This window comes from Botrytis cinerea, chromosome 1 (genome assembly GCF_000143535.2).
Source record: "Botrytis cinerea B05.10 chromosome 1, complete sequence".
Classification (NCBI taxonomy): Eukaryota; Fungi; Ascomycota; class Leotiomycetes; order Helotiales; family Sclerotiniaceae; genus Botrytis; species Botrytis cinerea.
The window spans coordinates 1,169,300-1,190,131 of record NC_037310.1 but is presented as its reverse complement, the minus strand read 5'-3'; the positions used below and the strand labels follow the sequence as shown (position 1 = coordinate 1,190,131).

Genomic DNA, 20,832 nt, shown 5'->3' with positions numbered 1-20,832 from the left:
GAGGTGAACGAGGCTCGTACGATTTCTAATTGCAGATGAAGAAGTTCGAAATCATTGTGTTGTTTGCGACATCAAATTCTGCAGACAGCTTAGCTTGTATCGGAGTTGTAATGAATGAAATCATGAATGCAAATGAAAATCCGCTAGTAATACTGGGTAGATATCGATACCACTCAAGTTCTCCAGCCAGAAGCAATATATAAGACTACTATCTACAGAACTTTCCTAAACTTATCATCATCAGCTCCGACAACTTAATCTCAGATATCTCTTCATCTACCTCAAACAAACCAATTGAGTCTTTTCAAGAAGTCAACTCAAACCGCAATCATGAAGTTCACCGTCGCAACTCTTTTCCTCGCAACCATCTTTGGCATGGTCATTGCTGCTCCCCTCAAGAGAGAAGAAGCCGCTGTTGCATCTACTGAGGGTGCTTTCGAGGAGCAGAAGACTATTGTTGTGAGTAAAATCCCTATTGTATAACTTGCATCCTAGTAAAGCATTTTCTAATCACAGGTGAGAGTAGATCGTTCGTGTCAAGGGCGAGGAAGTTGAAGAAGCCGCGTCAAAAAAGAGAGATGAGGCCGCTACTGCCTCTACTGAAGGTGCTTTCGAGGAACAGAAGACCATTGTCGTAAGTTAGATCCAGGGCTCCTTGGTAGAGCTCGAATGCTATGATTAAGTTCCTGCTAATCAAACTCGTTGAAATAGATTGTTCGTGTAAAGGGCGAGGAAGTTGAGGAGGCTGCATCTAAAAAGAGAGACGAAGCTGCTGTTGCCTCTACTGAGGGTGCCTTTGAAGAGTCAAAGACTATTGTTGTAAGTAGAATTCAATTCTTTCAGTGGAACTTGGACACATATAGAGTGTTTACTAATCGAATTCGCCCGACAGATTGTCCGTGTTAAGGGTGAGGAAATTGAAGAGTCTGCATCCTAGATAGTGTAGTTAATATTTGGATCTGGGGGATATTCGAGATGACTTATGATTTATGATCACAAGTATGAGGATGAGATGGGGGTTAGTACCGGATCTAGAATAGTTGAATGTCTAGAGCCTGAGTAGTAGATGAAGGGCTTTCCGATTGCGGTCTTGCCGAATGCTATAGCGTAACTTCAGTAGTGCAAGAACCACCTAGATTTAGCCCTAGAAATGCTAGAATATATGCATAAAACTATTCGTATTGTCTTTGACCTACTTTGAAATTGTTATGCGATTTGTTATGCCCAGGGGTTTCAATGGACCAGATCGCGGTAAAATAATCAGTGTTTCATTTTTCTACATTACCTTTTACTCTTAAATCTTGATAAAGAATTCTACAACTTCTTATTACGAGGTACTACTGATCACTGGTATAAGATTTAAGAGTGAGTCTCCTACTTCCAGAGAATTCATCTGTACAAGAACCTCAGCGTTCATAACTTAGTAAAAGCGCTTGTCACGAGAAATTCTCCAGCCGCTGGTAGTATCAATACTTTGATACTATCAAAATATCGCACAATGACATAGAATATAGAATATAAATATTTAGCGGAACAAATTTGTCTTAATTAATTACGTCATTTCTTACGTCAAAAATCTTTGGGATATTAAAAACATTTGAGATGTTGGATCTATTTCATATACTCAAACGCCTTGCAAGATTCCATTCAGTTCGATTACTGACTAGTGTTCAAGTATTTACAGTATTCTAAACGCCAAAAACTTTGGGACTTGCAAGCTATAGTCTGGACGTCCGGACTATATGAAGCCCTAATCACTCTTGCCTCCTTATGGCTGTGCGGCTAAACCTCTTTTCGTAGGTAATCCACCAAGCTGTACATCTGGGCACACGAACCCATTCTAGCAACCCCTCAGAACAAATTGACACACCCAAAATAAGTAAGCGTAACCTTTAACCCCAAAGTCTTCAAATCCGCAATCTTCTCCTGTCCATCCTCCCTCACATAGTTCCTCGTAACCCTCGCACAATGTTGCGAATGTTCCTCATCTGCCGTCTTCGTATCCACCATCGGCAATCTCTTCTCCATCGCCATCGCCAGCTTTCTCCACGTGTATAGACAATGTTCATCGTGGTACGCCCAGGTCGTATAAACATGGCCGTAATTACCGGCCCTTACATTCATCATCTCGGTTGTGTTTAAGGGTTGTCGGAGGAAGGGATCAGAGTACCAGGGGAGATCTTCGAAGACGTCGTAGTCACCTTCATCGGTGAAGTAGCAGGCTTCGGGCACCCAAGAGCTGAGCATAGGTTCGAAATGACAGCCATTTTTAACAGCGTCTGCTGGTGTTCTTCCGCAGAATGTATGGTCTGGGGGCTCAGGCCGAGATGAGTTTTTTTCCGAGACTCGCCGCGTGTAAGAAAAGACTGAAAGAATGGATGCGAAGAGTACTATGGTCATTATCCCGAAGATAAGTAAGTATCTCGTTGTTGTGAAAGTTCGACGAGGAGGGTTTATGTCGCCTTTGAGCTCGGCGAACTCCTCGGCAAGCAGAGGATCTTGAGATTCTCGAGATTCTTCATCTTGCTTAGCCATTTTTGCATTCAACAAAAACTGGACTGTAAATTGAGAACAAAGTCGTCGCCCAGACAAAAGTGATTTATGGGTTAAAGCTTACACTACAGCAAGCAAAGAACGAGTTCTGTCTAAGATCAAACAACGTAGAGTTCGTGACCATAGCAACATTTTTTCGGTAGGTACCCGGAAGCTCAAGCTAGACAAAATATGATGGAGGGGTTGAAACCGTTACAAGTTGCTCTTTTGCGCAACAACTTGCCAGGCTTGGCTCGCCTGCAAAGGTAAAGTTTATATGCGGGTTCACAGGGGTAGCGATAAGAGATATGTAATCCGACTTGCATAATCATGCGGGGTCGTAACAAGAAAGTCTAGACCTCTGCCAGTATTGATAAGTGGCATTATATATCGCATCACCCCATGCCAAGAATGGATCCAGGCAATTTGACATGATTTCACACCTTACTCGTCAAATTGTCTTCAATCTTCATATCAAATCTGCAAATCTTGCTCCTCAATTCCAAGCTACCTGATCGGATTTCAATTTGTACAAGACATTTAAACACTTTTGGCCGCGGCTTACATTGGCCAGCAAATCCACGATTAGTGCATAGGCTCAAGCTTTTATAATTCCTCTCCAATATTAGCCACCTTATCAAATTCTACCAAAGATGATATACGAGAGTGTAGATTCATGTCTCCGCACTCGCTGGTCCAAGTGTTTTCTCAGCGGCCATGAGTAGTGTTTGGTGTTTGCGGCAGTAGAGGAATTTACGTACCGTCTCTCAACCCTCTTCCTATAGAAGCCAAAATTCACAAGCGGTATCATGTGATCATTGGAATGAAATGCTATATAGCAACACTTGACGATACGAGTAGTTTCTATTATTTACCACTTGCTAAAGTTATTTGACAAAAATTCTCGCCCTATGAAACCAAGATATCCCACGCCATAAATTTCCGAGAACGTGCAGACTCAACACCAGCATCAGTATATTTCGCATCTAAACTTAATCGCCACCACTCTTCAAGACGCTCCAACGATTCACGAAACGTGCCGATCCACGCTACATTTGGGGAAGCCAGCAAGCTTCTAAAGAAATCATACTGATCCGGCTCTGCGACAGATGCTGCCACACACAATGGCCAGCGCAATACATTTAAGAGGTCGGGATCGTTGATGTAAGCGTAAGATTCAAGTGCTCGATTAACTTCATGTTGGATCTCAGGCAACTTTGGTAAGGCTCCAGATAATACCACTTCCAGAAAGATAGATACAGAGCATGCAAATATGTGTGTCACAACGAGTATATTGTAGCTTGGCTGTTGAGGCTTAGTGTTCGTACTTTGTTCAATGCTCTCAGGACTCTGCTTGAAGTTGTTAATCTCTTCCATGTTCAGGGAAATGCCCCTCTCTAATGTTTTCTTGATTGGGAAGGCTTTAGATACTAGTTCTCGTAAACTAAGTAGCCCTTTAACCTCTTTTCCCTCTTTCCATTCACGTAGGGAATATACATCCAACAGTATGCTGAAAAGCCAACTGCGGCACTGCAAAGCTGCTTGTAGAGGTGAGCTATAAGAAGGTGCGTGTAGAAATTGTTGATAACGTTTATTCAACGCTGGGACAGAATTTCTGGTGAGACTTGATAATAAGTCGAATCTGATGATGCAACCAACGAGAAAAACTTTCGCTGACTTGATAGTGCTTGATTCGGCGTCTGTATCCTCAGCATACGAAGAGCCGAAAGCATAATGTTGATTTTGGTTATCGATCCAAGAAGTTACGATTGAGATACCCGCTTGTAGATGCAAGCACCAGTCAGAATTCACTGACTTGTATAACAGCTATGAGGTTTATTTTAGTGTATGCATGCAAAAACTGAATGATTTGACGTACGGCAGAATGCAAAAACATAACTATGCAAGCTAATATCGAGACATCTTCGTATGATTTTGGATCTTGCAACTCATTGTGAAGTTCTTTGATCGCTACGTCATATTGGGGTGTGTGCTCATCGATGGTTATATTTGTCTGGAGGTATTTGTGCGAACTACTCAAGGCCAATGTAGCATGGTATAGTGGCTGTGACTTAGAGACTAGCCACATAATATGTCCCTGGTTGAAGGCTGACAAATGTGATTGGCAAGACAGAAACTGCCAGTTGAACACTTTCTCGAAATAATAAGCCAATATTGTAGCGTCTCCCAATTTATCGATGGCCAGCGCTGATTTGTTGGAGATGACAGGGTAATTTTTTTGGGAAGAGTGTCCAGATCCCGACACCAACTCCAGGACGTTTGCCGGCTGAGGCCGTGCAACTTTGTTGGTCTGTAATTGGATGTTGGGTGAAGATACCAGATCACACTCAAATGTATAATTATTAGAGTGAAGAAGTTCAATCTCGTGTGATAGGGCTTGTGGCTCGGGGAAAACCAAGTCGGTAGGAAGAAAATCCGACAATGCATCATCATTTAATGGAGCAAAATCATAATCAGAACCGTCTGAGTGGGAGGAGGCTGCAGAATGAGAAGGGAAGACAGCCTCAAGACCCCAGGAGTATCTTTGTGTGGTTGTAGGGGTTGTAACGAAGGTTGAGTTGAGACTGGAGTGCCGAGAATGAGAGTTTGTTCTTGGGTTCTTCAATGAAAGGGACTTTTCGCTTGAGCTTTCCCTCCTGCGTCTTCGTCTCCTCACTTCCGCTACCATCTGTTTGATCTTCATCGCTTCTGCCTTCTGTCTTGAGCCTCGATCCATCCAAATTGGCTGCTCTTCATATCCGTGGCACTCTAGCTCCAGAGATCTACAGGCTGAACAGATTGGAACCTTCTCGTCACACTTTCTCTTCCTCACACGACATGTCCAGCATCCCTTTAGGCTTCGATACTCGTTTCCCATTTTGTGAGAACAACGAAAGCAAAATTTTCAAAATGAAAGAACGGGTAAGAATAGGCGCAAAGAAATCAACAGTTTTATAAAAGGTTAAGACTTAATCAGTGTAACGGTTCTATGCTGCATCTACCTCTAGCTAGTAGCTACTGTAACAGCGCTCCTTAGAATTGCTCTCCGTAAAACTAAAACAAAGGCAATTCTATCGTGATAAGCTCCGCAAGGAATTCACGCGGCAATAGTGTATTGGCTATACTATGCCTTCCTTTTTTGGTAAAAATGATGACCGCCACGAAGTAAGTTGCACCATGATAAGCTCGTTAACCTTGAATTGATGCAATTCCAAACTGCCTTCCTTTTCAGGTGAAAATATGCAATTACCCTCGTATGGTCTAGATGACGAATTCTTATACAGAGTACTATATAGCTCTGAGTGCACGGTCGGCTGACAATAAGGTTACAGATCCTCCGGCATATAAATACGCCAAATCATCAACGTAGAATCTGTATCCATCCCACTTATAGAAATCTCTACTCTATAGGCACGTTCGGTGGAACCCTCCTATTTTTATGCAGGTGAGCAAATTAGCCGAGCTACTTAAGCTTAACTTATGGAGCACAAGGATATGCGTAGGGAACTGATTTTCGCTAGGGCTTACTGAATCCCATTCTTCGGGCGTCAGGTCTCCACCACAAAATATAAGCTGCATGATCGCCTCGGGTTGCCGTCTCGACACGGCTTTCCATTGTTCATACATCTTTAATTCTTCGATATGAGCCGTAACTTTACCAATCATGTTACAGCGTAGAATAAACATGCTTGATTCTTATATATTCTGAACCATGGTGAGAGGAAGTTCGTTACTGTCGAAAGAGTAATCCAATTACTATTCCTATCTCTACAGCCATTGTACCTTCGCACTTGTTCCAGTCTCGTTTCAAGAACCAAATCTTGTCACATCTTGTCTCTCACTTGAACAGTTGGGCGTGATCATTGTCGTTTATCACGTGTTCAGAGTTCCGTGACCAGATAATGGAGAAATCCCTCTTTGCCCCAAAACTTCATGGGCCCGAATATAAGAGGGTACTCACCACAGATTCTTCTAGCGAGGATGGAACTGAGATGAGCGAGCCTCCCTCGTGGTTTCGAGAAGTCAATGATGATATCCGGTCTCGAATCTCGAGGAGAATTTTGATTTCAGTTACATTGTTATCCATAGTGCTGTTATTCGTGTCGTCCATAACGATAACCGGACTGGTCATCTCCTCTCGAAAACCTCATAAATTACCGGTCGCTCCTGAAGGGACAGCTTGTGGAGGCAATCCGACTGCTGCAAGATTGAATGGGTGTGTTTTCGACCCTATGATGAGCGCGTGGATACCTCGAGATTGTGTTTTTGATGAGTTGGTGGAACACGCCGGCGACATCTTTACAACGTGGGATTGGTATTCCGATGTCGACCTCACACAGCCGATCAAGGGAAAGGACGAGTTGGATTTCTTGCGAGCTGGAAATTATACCAGGGTGTGGACTTCGCATCAGAACGCTCACGAGCTTCACTGCGTATATATTTGGAGAAAGATGGGTATGGCTTTGAGAAATGATCCTCCATTGGTGGATGCGAGCAATGCTTATCGCCACGTAACTCATTGCTCCGCCAGCCTGGAGTTGATATTGCAAGCAAAGACTGTCCCTGAGGAACCAGAGGCTTTTGAATGGCCTATGATGTATCATACATGTTCCTTACTTAAATACGACGTTTGATGAATTGGTAGCATGTTTCTGTCGCAAGTTGTAGAAGGATTCTACGTAAGCGCGTTAGTGTGATGAATACGACTGATATTTTCCACAAATTGTTTTCGGTGTCACGAAGATATACCGCTTCAACACCACGTGATTCAGAGAGTAAAACGTTGTACCCACCGAGGTTAACTATTTCGAGATTGCTCTTCTGTATAAATTTGATAGTTTCAGCAAGTTATACTTCATTACAACGACGATTAAGAGATTGAGAGATGGTACAAGTCACACGTAGGTATATAAATTATTATTAAAAATAGTAACCTCTGCAGATTGACATATATTTAACGTCCTTTGTGAGTCCAAGACTATTTAGGACGACTAGCCCGCAAGGAGATAGCAGGTCTAGATCGATTACAGGATGGTGGTATTCAATGATTGTAAGTGAGAACGAAATGCTGGGGCATATACTCAAAACCAACATAAGAAAATGCACAATATCTTTGTCAGGCTTCCTCCTGCCCCTCCTCTCCAGGACTCTTTCAAAGCCAAGCCAGCTCAAACTTATCAAGTCTCTGGCCAAGGGCAAATGATATTAGCATGATTTAGGAAATTCTTGCCTATGTTCACAACCAAAAAAAAAAGTCAATCGATGTCAAATGTAAGTTTGGAAATGTGGTGTTCGATATTCTCCCCTCGATGTCGTAATCTCGACCCAAGCGTGCCAAGACCTTCAGCCCAGCTAATCTAATTAGAGTTTCTCCACTTCGTCAGCCAATATCTTTGCTTCGCCGTCACGGACAGCTCCAAGTCGTCTCGTTCCATCTTATACTTCTCTTGTTCGGCAATAAATCCCTCTACTTAATTTACGATATGTAGCTCTAATTCGGCTTGTTCCATTTCCTCTTTAGCCCTCAATCTAGCTTCTTCGTCTTTGAGATACTCTTCATACCATATCGGGATCTGATCATCATAGAAGATCCATCCCTTTAGTTCTTGCACATGCCTCCTGATGGTACGTGGGTTATATTCTATCTTGTAGCCACTAGGACCGCTCGTTCGAAGAGGAATCGGCCGTTCATCCTCGGGAAATTTTAAGAGTTGACTATGAGTCAAGTCGTCCAGCTTCTGTTTTACCGATGCCCAGAACGAGAAGGGGTCGTAAAACCTCGTCGTCGTTGGATATTCGTAACGAAGAATGCAGCTGCGAACAATGTTCATAGACACGAAATACTGTGCGTCGGGTGGACTAAGTCCTACGACTTGGAAGTAAGAATTTTGTAGAACATACGAAGGTTGGCCACCATTCACATCGTTAGTATCAAGTTTGATGGTCCATGTATATGAATCGTCAATCTTTCTGCGGCCGGCCAAGTTTAGGGAGTGTAAATTTTTTGAATCGCCAATGGCTGCCACTCTCTCCCATTCCCATCCTCTTCGTCTGTATTTTGCTTCTGGAACTTCGTGGTTGGTGTTAGCTTGGAGATAGCTACTGCTGTCTCCATTTGTTTCGTAAGCTATTCTCTTGATGAAATTCATATCAGGGAAAAGTGAATACGCAAAATCCCACGAGATGACATTCATGACAAGTGATGTATGAGAGCCCTGGAGAATTGCTTGGAAAGGAATGCCGGTTGTGTAGATTATTCGGATCTGAATTGGCTTCTCCTTGGTCGAGCTTGTCCTAAGGTATGATTCAACCTGAATCCATGTAAGTATATATGATGAATGATTTGGGATATGAAATACCTGTGACATGTACTTTAATTCGCCCACATGGTCTATCAAGCCACCATTTGCTTCCGTCTTTGACCCTTGTAGTTCGTAGCTTTCATGCTTGACCAAGTATGTGCCTATTTGTTCAGGATTCCTGAAGTCGTTCGCATCTTGCACATAAATATCCAGGCCAGAGTCAAGCCAGAATCTCCTTTCGAAGAATTGTAAAGCGAAGCTTCCAGATATGAGGGCATCGTGCTTAGCCAACTTTGACCGAAAGCCGACAGGGTCCTTAACAAAGCGGGTGAGTTGGCGATTGATATTCCACTGGGTCTTGAAGAGCGAGTTAAACGACGAGGAAAGTTGCTTGGTGGTCAATCGGAAAAACAAGATGTCATTTGGATCGAGGTGGGCACAAATATTATCGAAGATGGGGTAGCATAGGAAGATATCTTTCCAGTCCAACCGTCGATTCGATCTGGACATTTTGAACGAAGTACAATACCACGAGGCTTCTCAGATTTGGCACCTCTATTGCAATGTCTCAATTAAAAGTGGTGATGTCTGAAAGTTTTTGTAGAGGAGTGTTTCTGGTTTGATGACGGGAGGCTTATCCTTATCAACCAATAAATACCCAAGACACATTATAGGCTGAAACCAACGATTGGGGCCCCCCGGAAGAAGAGATACGCGTGATAGATCGATAGGAACCGCAAGAACCGAAACCATAGAAATTCAGTAGGTATCAGCTTCCAATATTAGACTAAATTATTAGTCTAATCATATCATTATACACCTATCACTATACACGATCGTAACCTGCGATATTATTATTAAAATGAGTGTTTTTTATTTTGAATTCTACAGAGGTGAACTATAAACACTAATTGTGATTATCAGGATGGTTTCGTCCCAGCAATAAACACTAGACAGAAATATGACCATGATCTTAATGATGCAATGGCTAGGGCTTGCGAATCCAAGCTAAAACTAAAAAGTGTGACCAGATTCCAAAACAAAAGCTACTTCGACTGCCCGTTTGATGATCCCATCAGTTTATTTGATATGTGGAGGTGATCGATGAATTCCTAAATCTTTGCAGGAATCTATGATACCCGAGGCTCGAAGCTCAGGGGGGCTAATGAATGAAGAGTGGGCGTTCTGCGGACACAGTCCCTTTTCCAAGAACCCAAAATATACAGCTGGTTTCCTAATAGCAGTTGCAGGTGAGGAGTTTGATACTGCCGAAGCTTAGATTGGTTTTTTTTTCTCAGTGTGTCTGCTCAATACCCAGAGAAACTTACATTATTTTAGTTTAAAAAAAAAGACGACTTAAAAAATGAAAAAATCAAACGATCGAATATCGGATAATCGCATGAGTTGACTTGTTCATATAGAAAAATTCGATCTTATCCCTGAGACAGAATTTTCGTGTTGAATTGGTACTATCATTGTGACTATTTCTGCACAAGGAAGTCGGTTTATGTTCATATAGATATGTTCTTCCATGTTGTAGCGAGGAATGGTGATCATGATGGTAGCAGTCTACCCGGTAGTACATCATCATTACGCAGTTCATTCATCAACTTGTACCAGGGCCCTTGCCTTTACTGCCTCCCTTGAGACCCTTGCTGGTCTCCTCGCCTCCTGTAGCTTGTAATTCCTGGCTAGTCTTTAAACCTCCAGCCATGGATCTGAGTTCATCTCTCGAATTTGGTAAGTCTAGTTCCTCGATGTTAAAGCTTAAATCTTCAGCCATAGGTCTGAGATCATCTTTCGAAATTGGAAAGTCTAGTTCTTCGACTTCAAAGGCTAAACCTTGAATATTGGTAACAAGATTATTTCGCGTAATTTGTGGTCGCTTGTTAGAATTCGAGCTTCCAATCTCTGAGCCGAGTCCGCCTTTTGCAACTCCTGATCCCTGACCAGAACTTGAGCTGTCAGCTTTGGCGCCAGAAGCACTTGTCTTGGTTTGTAATCTCTGCTTGGACTTTGAATTTTTAGCCTTGGAGTTCTGATCACTTTTTGTAATCCGTGGTTCTTGTTTGGACTTTAAGATTCTAGCCCTATGAGAAAGGAGACGGCTTCTTGAAGAAAATGATTTCTGATTGAATTTATAACTTGCAATCTTGAAACCGAGAAGTTGTAGTCCCCGGGGAGGCTTGGGACCTTTAGCACTGGAATCATGACTGCGTCCTGGAACAGCTATATTTTTAGTCTTCTCTTTTGCCTCGCCGAACTCCTCCCATATGTTTTGTAGCAAATTCCGAAGACCAAATTCATTTCCTTCATCTATAAACTCAGTGCTGTAGTCCCATTCCCGCAAGTCCAAATGCTCAAGTTTGATATGACCGTAGCCTAATTTTTCCAGATTGTTAGATATGGTGACGATAGCAGAATCTGGTATGACAGATTGAAGATCGTTGAAGGTATCCTCTGGGTACGCTCCCCATACTTCATCTCGCCACTGCCTCAGAAAAAGCTGACATGTTTCAACAGTAATGTTTGGGGCCCAGCCAGGAAGCATGTAATCATTGTCTATGATACCTCTCTTTTCTTTTTGGAGCATGAGCCACACTAAAACCAGTGTATTTCCAAGCGAAGACTTAGAATGATCTCTTATATACTGATCACACTTATCCCATCCACTCAAGTCAATTCCTTCAAGTCCAACTTCTCCAGTACACAATCTCCTCAAGTTCTTAGATATAGTCACTATGGCAGAGTCTGGTATGACGCATTGCAATTCGACGTCTTCGACACTACCATCTTTTGGTAATGCCTCCCATATATTCTGACGCCATAACAAGAGAGCCTTGTGACACGATGCAATTTCGTAATCAAGTGACACGTAGTCTTGTATCCAATCTAACACCAATTTTCCCACGTCTAGTCTCTCCTTCGACGCATGTTTGCTTGTAGAAATTGTTGCCTTCTCGAAGAACCCCTTGTAGTCATCAATATACTCCTTCGCAATCTCAGGTATGAAATGATCATCCAACTCGGGCTTGCTAAGAATTGAGAATATCGACGAAAGAACTTCATGTAAAGATTTCTTCAGAGGCCATTCAACTGCAATACTGGGCAAGTAGAGATCTTCATCTGTACTGATATTCGGGTGATGAATCTGTGTCAAGAAGCGCACTTTCATAGGACTTTCAGGATATTGAATAGGAAAATAAATGTGCAGAAAGAAGATACCCCCAGCATATGGACTCTCCGAGGGCCCTTCAATGCAGGCGATTGCATTTGTGAGATCCACAGCAGATCCAAGCCCACCAACTTTAGCACTATAAAGAGAAGCAGGACAGACACTAAGATAAGGAGTTGTACTATCGGCATGAACAGCTTCGTATTCTAAGCATAGATTCCTGGTACGATCATACGGTTCCTTTTCCCTACTAACCTTCAATACGCTGAGTGGCATTTCACCAAAATAAGCTCGGATGGCTCGATGGACAAGGACCTTATGCATATTCCGAATCTTCGATAATTTCTCACCACAGGATGGAGTTGTTTTGGTACCAGGATTCGGATTGGACGTGGACATAGACATAGACGGTTGATTCAACCCAAGTTCCTCCCTGACGTCAACCCAAGTATCCAAGCCCTCGGGATCCTCTGCCATCTTGATCTCAAGTTAACAAGATTGACCAAGTTCGTAGAAGACGATATTCTTTGTACAACCAAAACTGCTACGTTGGAGTTTCATATGCTTTCAGTTTGCTTCCCAAAACCAGAGAAGAATGAACAAATCAAAAAGTCGAGTGAGGATATATCAACTATTTCTTCCAAAAAATCTAATCGGGTATGGATTGTGAGGGATGAAGATTGTGGGATGAGTGAAGGAAAATGCGACGAGGTGAGTAAATAAATATCAATGCCATTTTGAATTATTTTGAGGAGGTACTATGGATTCTGGATCTTGTAAAACAGAATAGGAAACTACTGTCAATGAATGAATGTTAGATGATACTACCTACCTATAGGTAGATTATAAGTAGTGCTCAGCAAGCGAGCAAGAGCTTTGGGAGCTAATCGTTCCACTATCCCCTATTGGTTCTAGCATAACCTTATGTTATATCGACAACCACCCGATAGATACAACAGCCAACTTATTACTGTCTGATTAATAAAAGCTGAACTTTTTCTTCAAACAGAAAAAAAAGGAGAGATGCAAATTGTGTTGATACATCGCGGAATTACTGCTTTTGCCCCTCTGTCCACGCCCAGACTGGAGAATAAAAACCCGAACCAGCAAGAATGAGTGATACACAGGACGGGGGGGGGGAAGGCTGGGGAAAAAATGTATCATCGAACCATTCATTACGCCAATCGACAAAATGCACCCACGACTAATAAACGTGATGTCCATCCGGCCAAGAGCGATGCAATTTATAAACTCAAGCATGGTGCTGATTCTTAGGCGTTGAAGAATCGGAACACTCAGTGGTGTGATTTCATCAGCCCATATTCTGCGCAACCAGACATGACCAGTTGCAAAAAAAAAATATATGGTATAAAAAGCCCAGAGAGGATATCCCAAGAACTATTTTCTATCTAGAATTTTTCTCCTCATAACCTCCTGAGCGCTCACATTATTGTATCCATTCACATCTACTCGAATCGCGAATTTCTCATCATGCCATTCGACATAGCCCCCCAAAAAGTCGCGGTAGCCGGCGTTAGTCCCCCATTCCCATTCCCATTCCCATCCCCATTCCCCTTCTCCACAACCCCTCTCAAATAACAAACCCCAGGCATCCGGCCCAATCGGCCAAGCCATCGTGACCGAGCTTCTAAAATCCGAACTCTTCGACATCACAATCCTAACCCGCGATTCCACCACCTACCAATCGCTATCCGCTCCCGCGCTCAAAGTAGTCCAAGTCGACTACACCTCTCTCACCTCCCTCACCCAAGCCCTAACCAATCAAGACGCACTCATCTCCACCCTCTCTCCGACCGCCATCCCCATCCAAAAGAATCTCATAGACGCCTGCATCCAAGCCCACGTGCACCGATTCCTCCCCTCAGAATACAGCTATGATTTCTACTCCGCCCGCATGCAGCAGCACTGCCACAGCAACCAGATCTTCGCCCAAAAAATCGCCATCGAAGAATACCTCAAAGAGCAAGCCACCCAAACCTCTCTGAGCTACACCCTCGTCTTCAGCAACCCCATCCTCGAACTATCGCTCAAGAACAACCTATTCTTCGATTTCCAAAACCGCGCCGCAACACTCCATCCCCAATCGAAAACCGTCCCCATCTCCCTCACCACCCTTCACAGTCTTTCAAAAGCCGTCCGGAGAATTCTCACACACCCGCGCGAAACGGCAAATCGTCCTATCCGCATCAAGGATATTGATATCTCTCATGAAAAACTGTTGTCAGTTGCCCAATCACTCACACCCGGTCAAGAATGGGATATTCGCACCGATGTAAGCTCAGATTCGGACTCAAGTTTCGATTTCGGGGGTAGTTTTGAGCGCGTGCATAACAGTGTATTCGGAATCAAGGAGATGACGCTAGGAGAATTGGAGGAATTGGTAAGAGTCACGTGTGGATCCGAACAGTCATGATGAGGATTAGTTTTAATATCTCAAGTCGAGAGATAAATGTACCTAGGCGTTGGAGGCGGCGTTCTGAAAGCCCTTCGGACTTACTGTTTAAATTACTGAGACAATTTCATCTCTGCATAAATTTTCAACACCATAATCAATTAACAATAAACATTTCACATTTCACATGCGAGGAAATGAGGAGCACCTCCATCTAGAATAAAATGCTGCATTTGGATCATTAATTTGACAAAGTATACTACATGATCATTACGTCCGTTCAACTCATGTTTGTCTTCCCTCCCCCTTCCCCGATTTAGCCTGCATTCATCCATCTCATTCAATCCTCGTAAAAACATCATCTTCCCCTCTAAACTTATCGCTTGAAAAGCATACTTCAAACAGAGAACCGAAAGGGTATATCGCAGACGGATTACGCTCCTGCAATGCAATGCGGCCTTGCCTATGATTAACAAAGAAAATCTATGAAAAAAGTCGTCGTTGTGACTGCTTATCCTGAAACATCGAAAGCAGTAGTCTCCTAAAAAGCATCTTCAAAAGGACAATCAATACTGTCATGTCCATCTCTTTCACATACACCGCACCATTTATCCATGTTGATTACTCCACTTTCCTTTCCTGGGGCAGGTCCTGGTTCCATAAGGTTGGGAACAGTCTTGATAGGCGACGCATCAGGCGACTTCTTAGCTGGCGCTAACGGCGCCGGTTTGTATTCTTCTTGAGAAGGTTTGGGTGATAATTTAAGTCCCTCCATGACAACGTCTTTTCCTGTTCGTTGCTGTTTAGGTGACTCATCCTTAGAATTGCTGCTGTTACCATTGGGGCCAAACATCGGGCAATGTAGAACATCATGACCTGAGGTTTCGCATAATTCACAGAAATCCTCAGCTGCAGAGGAGTAGCTGTCATTCTCTGGCATTGAATCCAGATTGTAGCGGCGAGCATCTGAGGCACCACGTTCTCGCCAGCTTACAACTGTGCTCTTATTGTCTTGGAGAGAATTCCTATCCTGAGTCACAGTTCCGCTGCTCATGGCACTAGTACGATGCGTAGTAGGATTGCTAACACTTCCTCTTCGCAATCCCTCCAACTCGCGCTCCATTTGTTCTTCTTTATTGTCTTTGCTTTCGACGAGAGCACGAAGCTCACTCACTTCTCGCTCTAGCTTTTCCCGAGTACGGCGCTCCTCCTCAGAAACCGAAGCACTTTCTGTTCGACTTCGGTTTAGTCCAGGTCGTAGAATATTTGGTGTTGCCTCATGATCCGAGAAATTCCCATCAGGTATGGCATCTCTGCTGAGCGAGTGGATGATGGCTTTCAATCCACGAATCTCGTCATCTCTCTGAGCAATCTCTTTGGAATGTGTTTCCGCACTTGCGCTCGTAGGAGAATTTGCGTTGCTAAGAGCTTCGGCAGTCTTCTCTCGCTCGCGGCGGAGTTCAGATCGAGTTCTTTCAACCTCTCCACGCAAGAACTCAACTTCTCCCCGAGCTTCGGCTTCACCACGTCGTGCATCTTCAAGACCTTCCTCGAGCTCCTGAACGAGCTCTTCTAGCTGTTTCAGTTGTACAGCAACGTGCTTTACATCATGACTATTCTCGTGCATTGTATCGAGCTCCATTACGAGAACACGCATGCGCTCGTCGTACACTCGCTCGGTTTCCGCACCGGCCATTTCGAGCGTGTCTATCGTGCTTCTGAAATCAGCTCGATGCTGATCAAACTCGGCAGTCAGCATGGCGATTTTGTCGTTCTTTTCACGTATTATTGCTCTCAACTGTGTTGCGTCCTTGTCATCCACACTTCCCTGACTATGTCTACCACTTGCGTTCTCGTTATTGTTCTCCATCAACGATTGTGCTTCACTGAGAGTTTTCTCCATGTCTTCTATAATAGAAGCCTGTTCTTTTATTTCCCTATCGCGATCTTCTAACAAACTTCTCAATCGCTCAAATTCGTCGTCGGTAGCCCTGGAAGTTGTACGCGATGCGGATCTTGATGCTGGACGTAATTTCGCGTTGAAAGAAGAGACTGAGCCTACGCTTCCGTTTGTTGCCGTACGTGCAATCTCTGCAGGAGGTGTCTCTTCATCACTGAAATTCATCGAGTTCATTGGTGCAGGTCTATTCCCCGTTCCAAGTGCAGAAACACTTCGTGGAGGTATTGGTGTTTTCATGCCATTTCGGGGGGTGTAGCCAACTTTCTTACTTGGATCTCTAGAATCTTGTGTTCCTCTAACGCTCTGTCCAAAGTTTGCCTGCGCAGGGCTTGCATATCGAGATGGGACTCTTTGTGCAGGTGTATTTAATGATGGGTTGGCATTGGCTGCTCTTCGAACTGGTGATTCCGGTCTTGAGGTGGTAGGTGTAGCCATGGATGGACGTGTTTTTTGGACATATGGGTTTGCCGCTCTGCCTGGACCAACAGATTGACCGAATTTTGGTAACAAAGGTGTTGGCTGACCATTTAATTCAGATCCTAATCTCCCAGCCCTATTGCCCATCGATGGAGACGCCGGTGAAAGGGGAAATGACTCATCATGCGACGAAGGGGTGCTACGTCTCTTCGCCCTGTTGACTGGAAGAAAAATCCCAGCACCATCGATGGTTGTGTCAAAGTATTGAATTCTGGATCGAACATCAATCAGTTCATTGTCTGCAGAGGTTATTGCTTGAATCTCTCACCCTTCGACATCGCCATTGTTTTTCCCTTTCGAAGCAAACGTTTCACTTAATTCTACCCCAGCAAATACACCCTTTTTGCCTTGCACACTGCCAACAAATTTGACGATACCATACATGTTACCTGGCACATCGACTATATCACCAACCTCTAGTTCTTCCGGTCCACCGCCAACTCGAGCAGGTGTGTATGGCGGCATGTTGCCTACTGTTGGCATATCCTCATCAAAGACTGTAGAAAGAGGGTATCTCTTGCTTGCATCCGGGATTGTCGCAAGTGAATTCGAGGTAAGGGAAGCGAGTGAGACTTGTCGAGACGGTTGCGACCTAGGATTATTTAGGGCAAAACTTTGACCGTTATTGGAAGGATATGCAGGAACGGGTGTAGCTCCTGAAGCTTGTAGTAATGCCAAATTATAGGAGGCGTTGAGATTGGGCGTTGATTTGGTGGTCAAGATTCCAGTTTTGACAAAAGTCGATTTTTTGGGGGACCTTTTCGGTGTTGAGATTCTTGTGGTAGACATTGGTAACAATCCACCCAAAAATACTCCCTATACTATTTGTTTTCTGTATTACCACCCCTCACAATTCACCGCTGTGAGCCAATCACCGTTCTTGATTGTCTGATAAAAGCCCCTATACGATTAATTTCTACGTTTATCGCTCCGAATAAAGCCAAATGAGTATCCAATTCAAATTTGTGCAATGAAAGTTTGGGATAATAATTATAAGATGATTTGTCGTCCTTTTTATTGATTGATGTCCACGATCGGCCGTTGTTAAGAATTGCAAGGTAATGCTAGACAAAACAACAGGACGAAAGGATTATGAACGAACTTGTGGGGAGAGAAGAGGTGAGGGATATGGAAGGTGCGTAGAAGTTATCTCTCTCGCCTGCAGCTTGTAGAAGAAGACCAGGAAACGGGAGGAGGAAGAGGGAAGCAAGTGCAAATGCAGTCTGCAGGAGAGATCAACGCCGGTACATATGTTTGTTTATAGACATGTTGATCCGACCCCTGCAATAGAGGGAAGCAACGGCGAACTTGAGAGTGGTGGAAGAAGGTCAAAGTCAACATCCAACACGGAAACTATAGCCAATGGCATCAGTGGGCATGAATGTAATCAAATTGTGGCTCCTCATTCCTTGTTCTGTAAGATCATTCTACCATTTCCTATGGAAGCGGAAGCATAGCCGGGGCCCAATGATGAAGCTTCTGCAGGCGTATTATACATATCCGATCTAATCCGCTGTTGCTCTCCTCCTAGAGAGGATATGAAGCAGCTGTCCTCGTCATCATCATTAATTAGATAGTCCGGCGAAACGCCTCATGGCGATGGTCCATATTGGGTGATTCTATATTGTCCCCATTCAAAGGATCACCTAGAGTATCTTTCAGCGATCCATGCTTTTGCTGGTATGGCACGTCTCTCTTGAGCTGATAAACCTGATTAATTCTGCCAGTAATTCGAGAGGTAGTTCTGCCTATCGGAGTGTGTGGGGATCTTAATATAGATACGAGCATTGGGTCTGGAGGGAAAGATTGAAACCAACCGTCACAAAAAGTACACATCGTGCTGTCTAGACAGCTAGTAATGAGTGATGAGTGATGAGTGATGAGTGACTGAAGCCCATTGAAGCTTCAAAGGCTCAGCATTCTATCCACTGCAGCTTCATCGATACAGAAAATCACACACAGTTCATGAGAATCTTCCATTTCGTTGCTTGTCCAACATTGTTTTGATGTCAGGATAGCCCCCTGGTCCTTGCAATTGATGCAGGTACAGACAAGTACAGACAGGTACGGGTAAGCATCATGATAGTCCGTCATCTGAGATCTGAGCTCTGAGCTCTGAGCTGAGTATTTTGTAGCATGTAAAGTGCACTAGGAATAAGAACATCACTCAGTTTGGAAATGTTTTTTGAACGGTTAAATAGAACTTTGATTTTCTTGCAACTTAAAGCTAACAAATGGTCTATCTGATCCCCCTTCTACTGTCAACGTCAAGATATCCGATTACTTCACACTTGCTAACCTTAAATCTAGACAAACCAATTCCAGGAGCTCGAAATGTGAGCCGGTAAAGCGACGGGTGCCATGTTATCCTAATCCTGTCGCTCCATAGTGAACGCTTTATTTTCTATGGCTGTTATCCAGGTCAGTGAGTTACTTATATGGAAACCACAAGAGCGAACGCGATATAGTATATTATTGTTCCAATGTAGAACGTACCTCAGCAATTGACTACTTGGGTGTGCCGGTTGCGAAAGCAGACTTTTTGACTTTGTCTGAAGTCGTTGGATTGTTCTTGCATGAATATATATATATATATATATATTTTTCATTCGACAGACTCCCTGGGTCTTTGTTGATTTTCGTAAATATCGCCTCTTTCGAAGGGTCTTGTACCATCGTTCAGAACCATGGCCTCCCTATGGCGTCTTCTGAGATAATCTTCTGCCGTAGTCTGATCCCTTGGCCTTCTCTCAGCAAAATTGCTATCAAAATCCTCCATGTCGTGATCCTCAGTCCCTTCCATCCCAAGATGCCTTGAAGCTGAATCAGGACTTGCCGGTAAAAGTTTCGCTTCCTCTAACATTCTCCTGCCCCTTTCATCATCAAATAGTGGCACAATCACTCGATTCAAGCTCTTCTCTTTGTTGAGTGAGTCCATGAAATTTATTGAACGTTCCTCTGTGGTTACACCCCAGGGCTCTTTCACCAACCAACGTTCTATAAACCCAGCGTTTAGAAGTTCCTGAACCCCGTATTTGTAAATCAATTCGTATATTATCATGAGGCAGCTTTTCTCCGCTGTGTCGCGAAGGGGCCAGTTATCCCAATCCGGGTCGTATTCATGGTGCACGTAGTCCTCGACAGAATATTCCAAGCTTTTGACCAGTGCTTCATATGTTTCGGGCTTGTGTATTCGTTTGACAGTTGCTAGAACGGGATGAGTTTGATGGAACGGAAAAGCGAACAGGAAACTGAGAGTGGAAATACCTACAATTGTTCACAATCAAGATAAATGCTCGAACTGCTATCGCTCGTTTGCTGTATTCCGGTTGACTGATTTCGTAAAGGAGGCTGTTAATGGCGTATTCATTGTGCAGAGCACGTTCGCAGACAATGATCGACGCAGTCTCTTGAATTCCGTAGTTCGGATTCTTAATCAACTTCTCCAATGTACTGAGCTTCAAAGAATCCTCCGTCTTCTGGTCGATGAAGTGCGATTTATTCTCGGGAGGTGGAATTGTGGCAGCTTCACGAAAATGAACAAGGCGATAACGCACAAAGGCCAAAACAGCACAAGTTGTAATTCCCAGCCCTAAGAATAACAACCGCTCCTGTCCCACTGGCGATAGCATCGCCATGTTTAACGAAACTACATTCAGTAACAAAAGTGGTTATGAAGGGAATTATGGTTTGATTTGCCCAGAATGGTCAGCCACAAGGCTGACGAACGAAGGGTATTTCTTGTGGGGCAGTCGCGCGTAGTACCGGCACTGTGGTATTGGATCATCCTCTGCGGGGTTTTAAACTTTAGGGTTAGGCGTTCATGATCAGAGGCTCTAATAAAGTGTACGTTTGACTGCGAAAATAAAAAATTCATTCATCATAACTGATCTGATAGTCCTCCTCCCATGTTCTATTCTTTGTATCTCGACCAGTCCATCTAATCCAAATAGGTACACAAACCTGCTATATA

At 43.7% G+C, this 20,832-nt stretch overlaps 9 protein-coding genes across 9 annotated transcripts; 3 read left to right on the top strand and 6 right to left on the bottom strand.

Moving 5' to 3' along the window:
* The first annotated feature begins 56 nt into the window (after positions 1-56).
* On the top strand, positions 57-1,116 carry BCIN_01g03330 (hypothetical protein). The gene is made up of 4 exons (XM_001550907.2): positions 57-459; positions 527-634; positions 712-819; positions 893-1,116. Exons 1-4 carry the CDS (start codon positions 331-333, stop codon positions 935-937), a joined length of 390 nt encoding a protein of 129 aa, XP_001550957.1. The 5' UTR covers positions 57-330; the 3' UTR covers positions 938-1,116.
* A 518-nt stretch (positions 1,117-1,634) lies between these two features.
* BCIN_01g03320 (hypothetical protein) lies at positions 1,635-2,744 on the bottom strand. Its single transcript, XM_001550906.2, has one exon. It carries the CDS (start codon positions 2,533-2,535, stop codon positions 1,852-1,854), a length of 684 nt encoding a protein of 227 aa, XP_001550956.1. The 5' UTR covers positions 2,536-2,744; the 3' UTR covers positions 1,635-1,851.
* Positions 2,745-3,342: 598 nt separating this feature from the next.
* Positions 3,343-5,565, bottom strand: BCIN_01g03310 (hypothetical protein). The gene is made up of 2 exons (XM_024690373.1): positions 4,412-5,565; positions 3,343-4,359 (listed from the first exon to the last, which is right to left on the bottom strand). Exons 1-2 carry the CDS (start codon positions 5,408-5,410, stop codon positions 3,442-3,444), a joined length of 1,917 nt encoding a protein of 638 aa, XP_024546141.1. The 5' UTR covers positions 5,411-5,565; the 3' UTR covers positions 3,343-3,441.
* A 681-nt stretch (positions 5,566-6,246) lies between these two features.
* On the top strand, positions 6,247-7,251 carry BCIN_01g03300 (hypothetical protein). Its single transcript, XM_001550903.2, has one exon. The coding sequence runs from the start codon at positions 6,435-6,437 to the stop codon at positions 7,164-7,166; it is 732 nt and encodes a 243-aa protein (XP_001550953.1). The 5' UTR covers positions 6,247-6,434; the 3' UTR covers positions 7,167-7,251.
* A 565-nt stretch (positions 7,252-7,816) lies between these two features.
* On the bottom strand, positions 7,817-9,449 carry BCIN_01g03290 (hypothetical protein). The gene is made up of 2 exons (XM_024690372.1): positions 8,892-9,449; positions 7,817-8,843 (listed from the first exon to the last, which is right to left on the bottom strand). Exons 1-2 carry the CDS (start codon positions 9,342-9,344, stop codon positions 8,004-8,006), a joined length of 1,293 nt encoding a protein of 430 aa, XP_024546140.1. The 5' UTR covers positions 9,345-9,449; the 3' UTR covers positions 7,817-8,003.
* A 279-nt stretch (positions 9,450-9,728) lies between these two features.
* Positions 9,729-12,664, bottom strand: BCIN_01g03280 (hypothetical protein). The gene is made up of 2 exons (XM_024690371.1): positions 10,163-12,664; positions 9,729-10,099 (listed from the first exon to the last, which is right to left on the bottom strand). Exon 1 carries the CDS (start codon positions 12,484-12,486, stop codon positions 10,441-10,443), a length of 2,046 nt encoding a protein of 681 aa, XP_024546139.1. The 5' UTR covers positions 12,487-12,664; the 3' UTR covers positions 9,729-10,099; positions 10,163-10,440.
* Positions 12,665-13,374: 710 nt separating this feature from the next.
* BCIN_01g03270 (hypothetical protein) lies at positions 13,375-14,635 on the top strand. The gene is made up of 2 exons (XM_001550900.2): positions 13,375-13,542; positions 13,619-14,635. The coding sequence occupies exons 1-2, from the start codon at positions 13,501-13,503 to the stop codon at positions 14,441-14,443; spliced, it is 867 nt and encodes a 288-aa protein (XP_001550950.1). The 5' UTR covers positions 13,375-13,500; the 3' UTR covers positions 14,444-14,635.
* A 15-nt stretch (positions 14,636-14,650) lies between these two features.
* Bcbik1 lies at positions 14,651-18,144 on the bottom strand. The gene is made up of 2 exons (XM_001550899.2): positions 17,128-18,144; positions 14,651-17,070 (listed from the first exon to the last, which is right to left on the bottom strand). Exons 1-2 carry the CDS (start codon positions 17,646-17,648, stop codon positions 14,964-14,966), a joined length of 2,628 nt encoding a protein of 875 aa, XP_001550949.1. The 5' UTR covers positions 17,649-18,144; the 3' UTR covers positions 14,651-14,963.
* A 901-nt stretch (positions 18,145-19,045) lies between these two features.
* BCIN_01g03250 (hypothetical protein) lies at positions 19,046-20,628 on the bottom strand. Its single transcript, XM_024690370.1, has 3 exons — positions 20,131-20,628; positions 19,356-20,066; positions 19,046-19,269 (listed from the first exon to the last, which is right to left on the bottom strand). The coding sequence occupies exons 1-2, from the start codon at positions 20,495-20,497 to the stop codon at positions 19,465-19,467; spliced, it is 969 nt and encodes a 322-aa protein (XP_024546138.1). The 5' UTR covers positions 20,498-20,628; the 3' UTR covers positions 19,046-19,269; positions 19,356-19,464.
* Between the last annotated feature and the right edge of the window lie 204 nt (positions 20,629-20,832).

Bases quoted from the DNA above. Each gene is read 5' to 3' on its own strand.
- BCIN_01g03310 (XM_024690373.1), bottom strand. From the start codon at position 5,410: ATGGGAAACGAGTATCGAAGCCTAAAGGGATGCTGGACATGTCGTGTG. The intron at 4,360-4,411 runs GTACGTCAAATC...TAAACCTCATAG, and splicing joins TTATGTTTTTGCATTCTGCC to CTGTTATACAAGTCAGTGAA.
- BCIN_01g03290 (XM_024690372.1), bottom strand. From the start codon at position 9,344: ATGTCCAGATCGAATCGACGGTTGGACTGGAAAGATATCTTCCTATGC. The intron at 8,844-8,891 runs GTATTTCATATC...ACATGGATTCAG, and splicing joins AATTAAAGTACATGTCACAG to GTTGAATCATACCTTAGGAC.
- BCIN_01g03320 (XM_001550906.2), bottom strand. From the start codon at position 2,535: ATGGCTAAGCAAGATGAAGAATCTCGAGAATCTCAAGATCCTCTGCTT.
- BCIN_01g03250 (XM_024690370.1), bottom strand. From the start codon at position 20,497: ATGGCGATGCTATCGCCAGTGGGACAGGAGCGGTTGTTATTCTTAGGG. The intron at 20,067-20,130 runs GTAGGTATTTCC...ATCCCGTTCTAG, and splicing joins TATCTTGATTGTGAACAATT to CAACTGTCAAACGAATACAC.
- BCIN_01g03330 (XM_001550907.2), top strand. From the start codon at position 331: ATGAAGTTCACCGTCGCAACTCTTTTCCTCGCAACCATCTTTGGCATG. The intron at 460-526 runs GTGAGTAAAATC...AGGTGAGAGTAG, and splicing joins AGGAGCAGAAGACTATTGTT to ATCGTTCGTGTCAAGGGCGA. The intron at 635-711 runs GTAAGTTAGATC...TCGTTGAAATAG, and splicing joins AGGAACAGAAGACCATTGTC to ATTGTTCGTGTAAAGGGCGA.
- Bcbik1 (XM_001550899.2), bottom strand. From the start codon at position 17,648: ATGTCTACCACAAGAATCTCAACACCGAAAAGGTCCCCCAAAAAATCG. The intron at 17,071-17,127 runs GTGAGAGATTCA...TGTTCGATCCAG, and splicing joins AACAATGGCGATGTCGAAGG to AATTCAATACTTTGACACAA.
- BCIN_01g03280 (XM_024690371.1), bottom strand. From the start codon at position 12,486: ATGGCAGAGGATCCCGAGGGCTTGGATACTTGGGTTGACGTCAGGGAG.
- BCIN_01g03300 (XM_001550903.2), top strand. From the start codon at position 6,435: ATGGAGAAATCCCTCTTTGCCCCAAAACTTCATGGGCCCGAATATAAG.
- BCIN_01g03270 (XM_001550900.2), top strand. From the start codon at position 13,501: ATGCCATTCGACATAGCCCCCCAAAAAGTCGCGGTAGCCGGC. The intron at 13,543-13,618 runs GTTAGTCCCCCA...AACAAACCCCAG, and splicing joins AAAAAGTCGCGGTAGCCGGC to GCATCCGGCCCAATCGGCCA.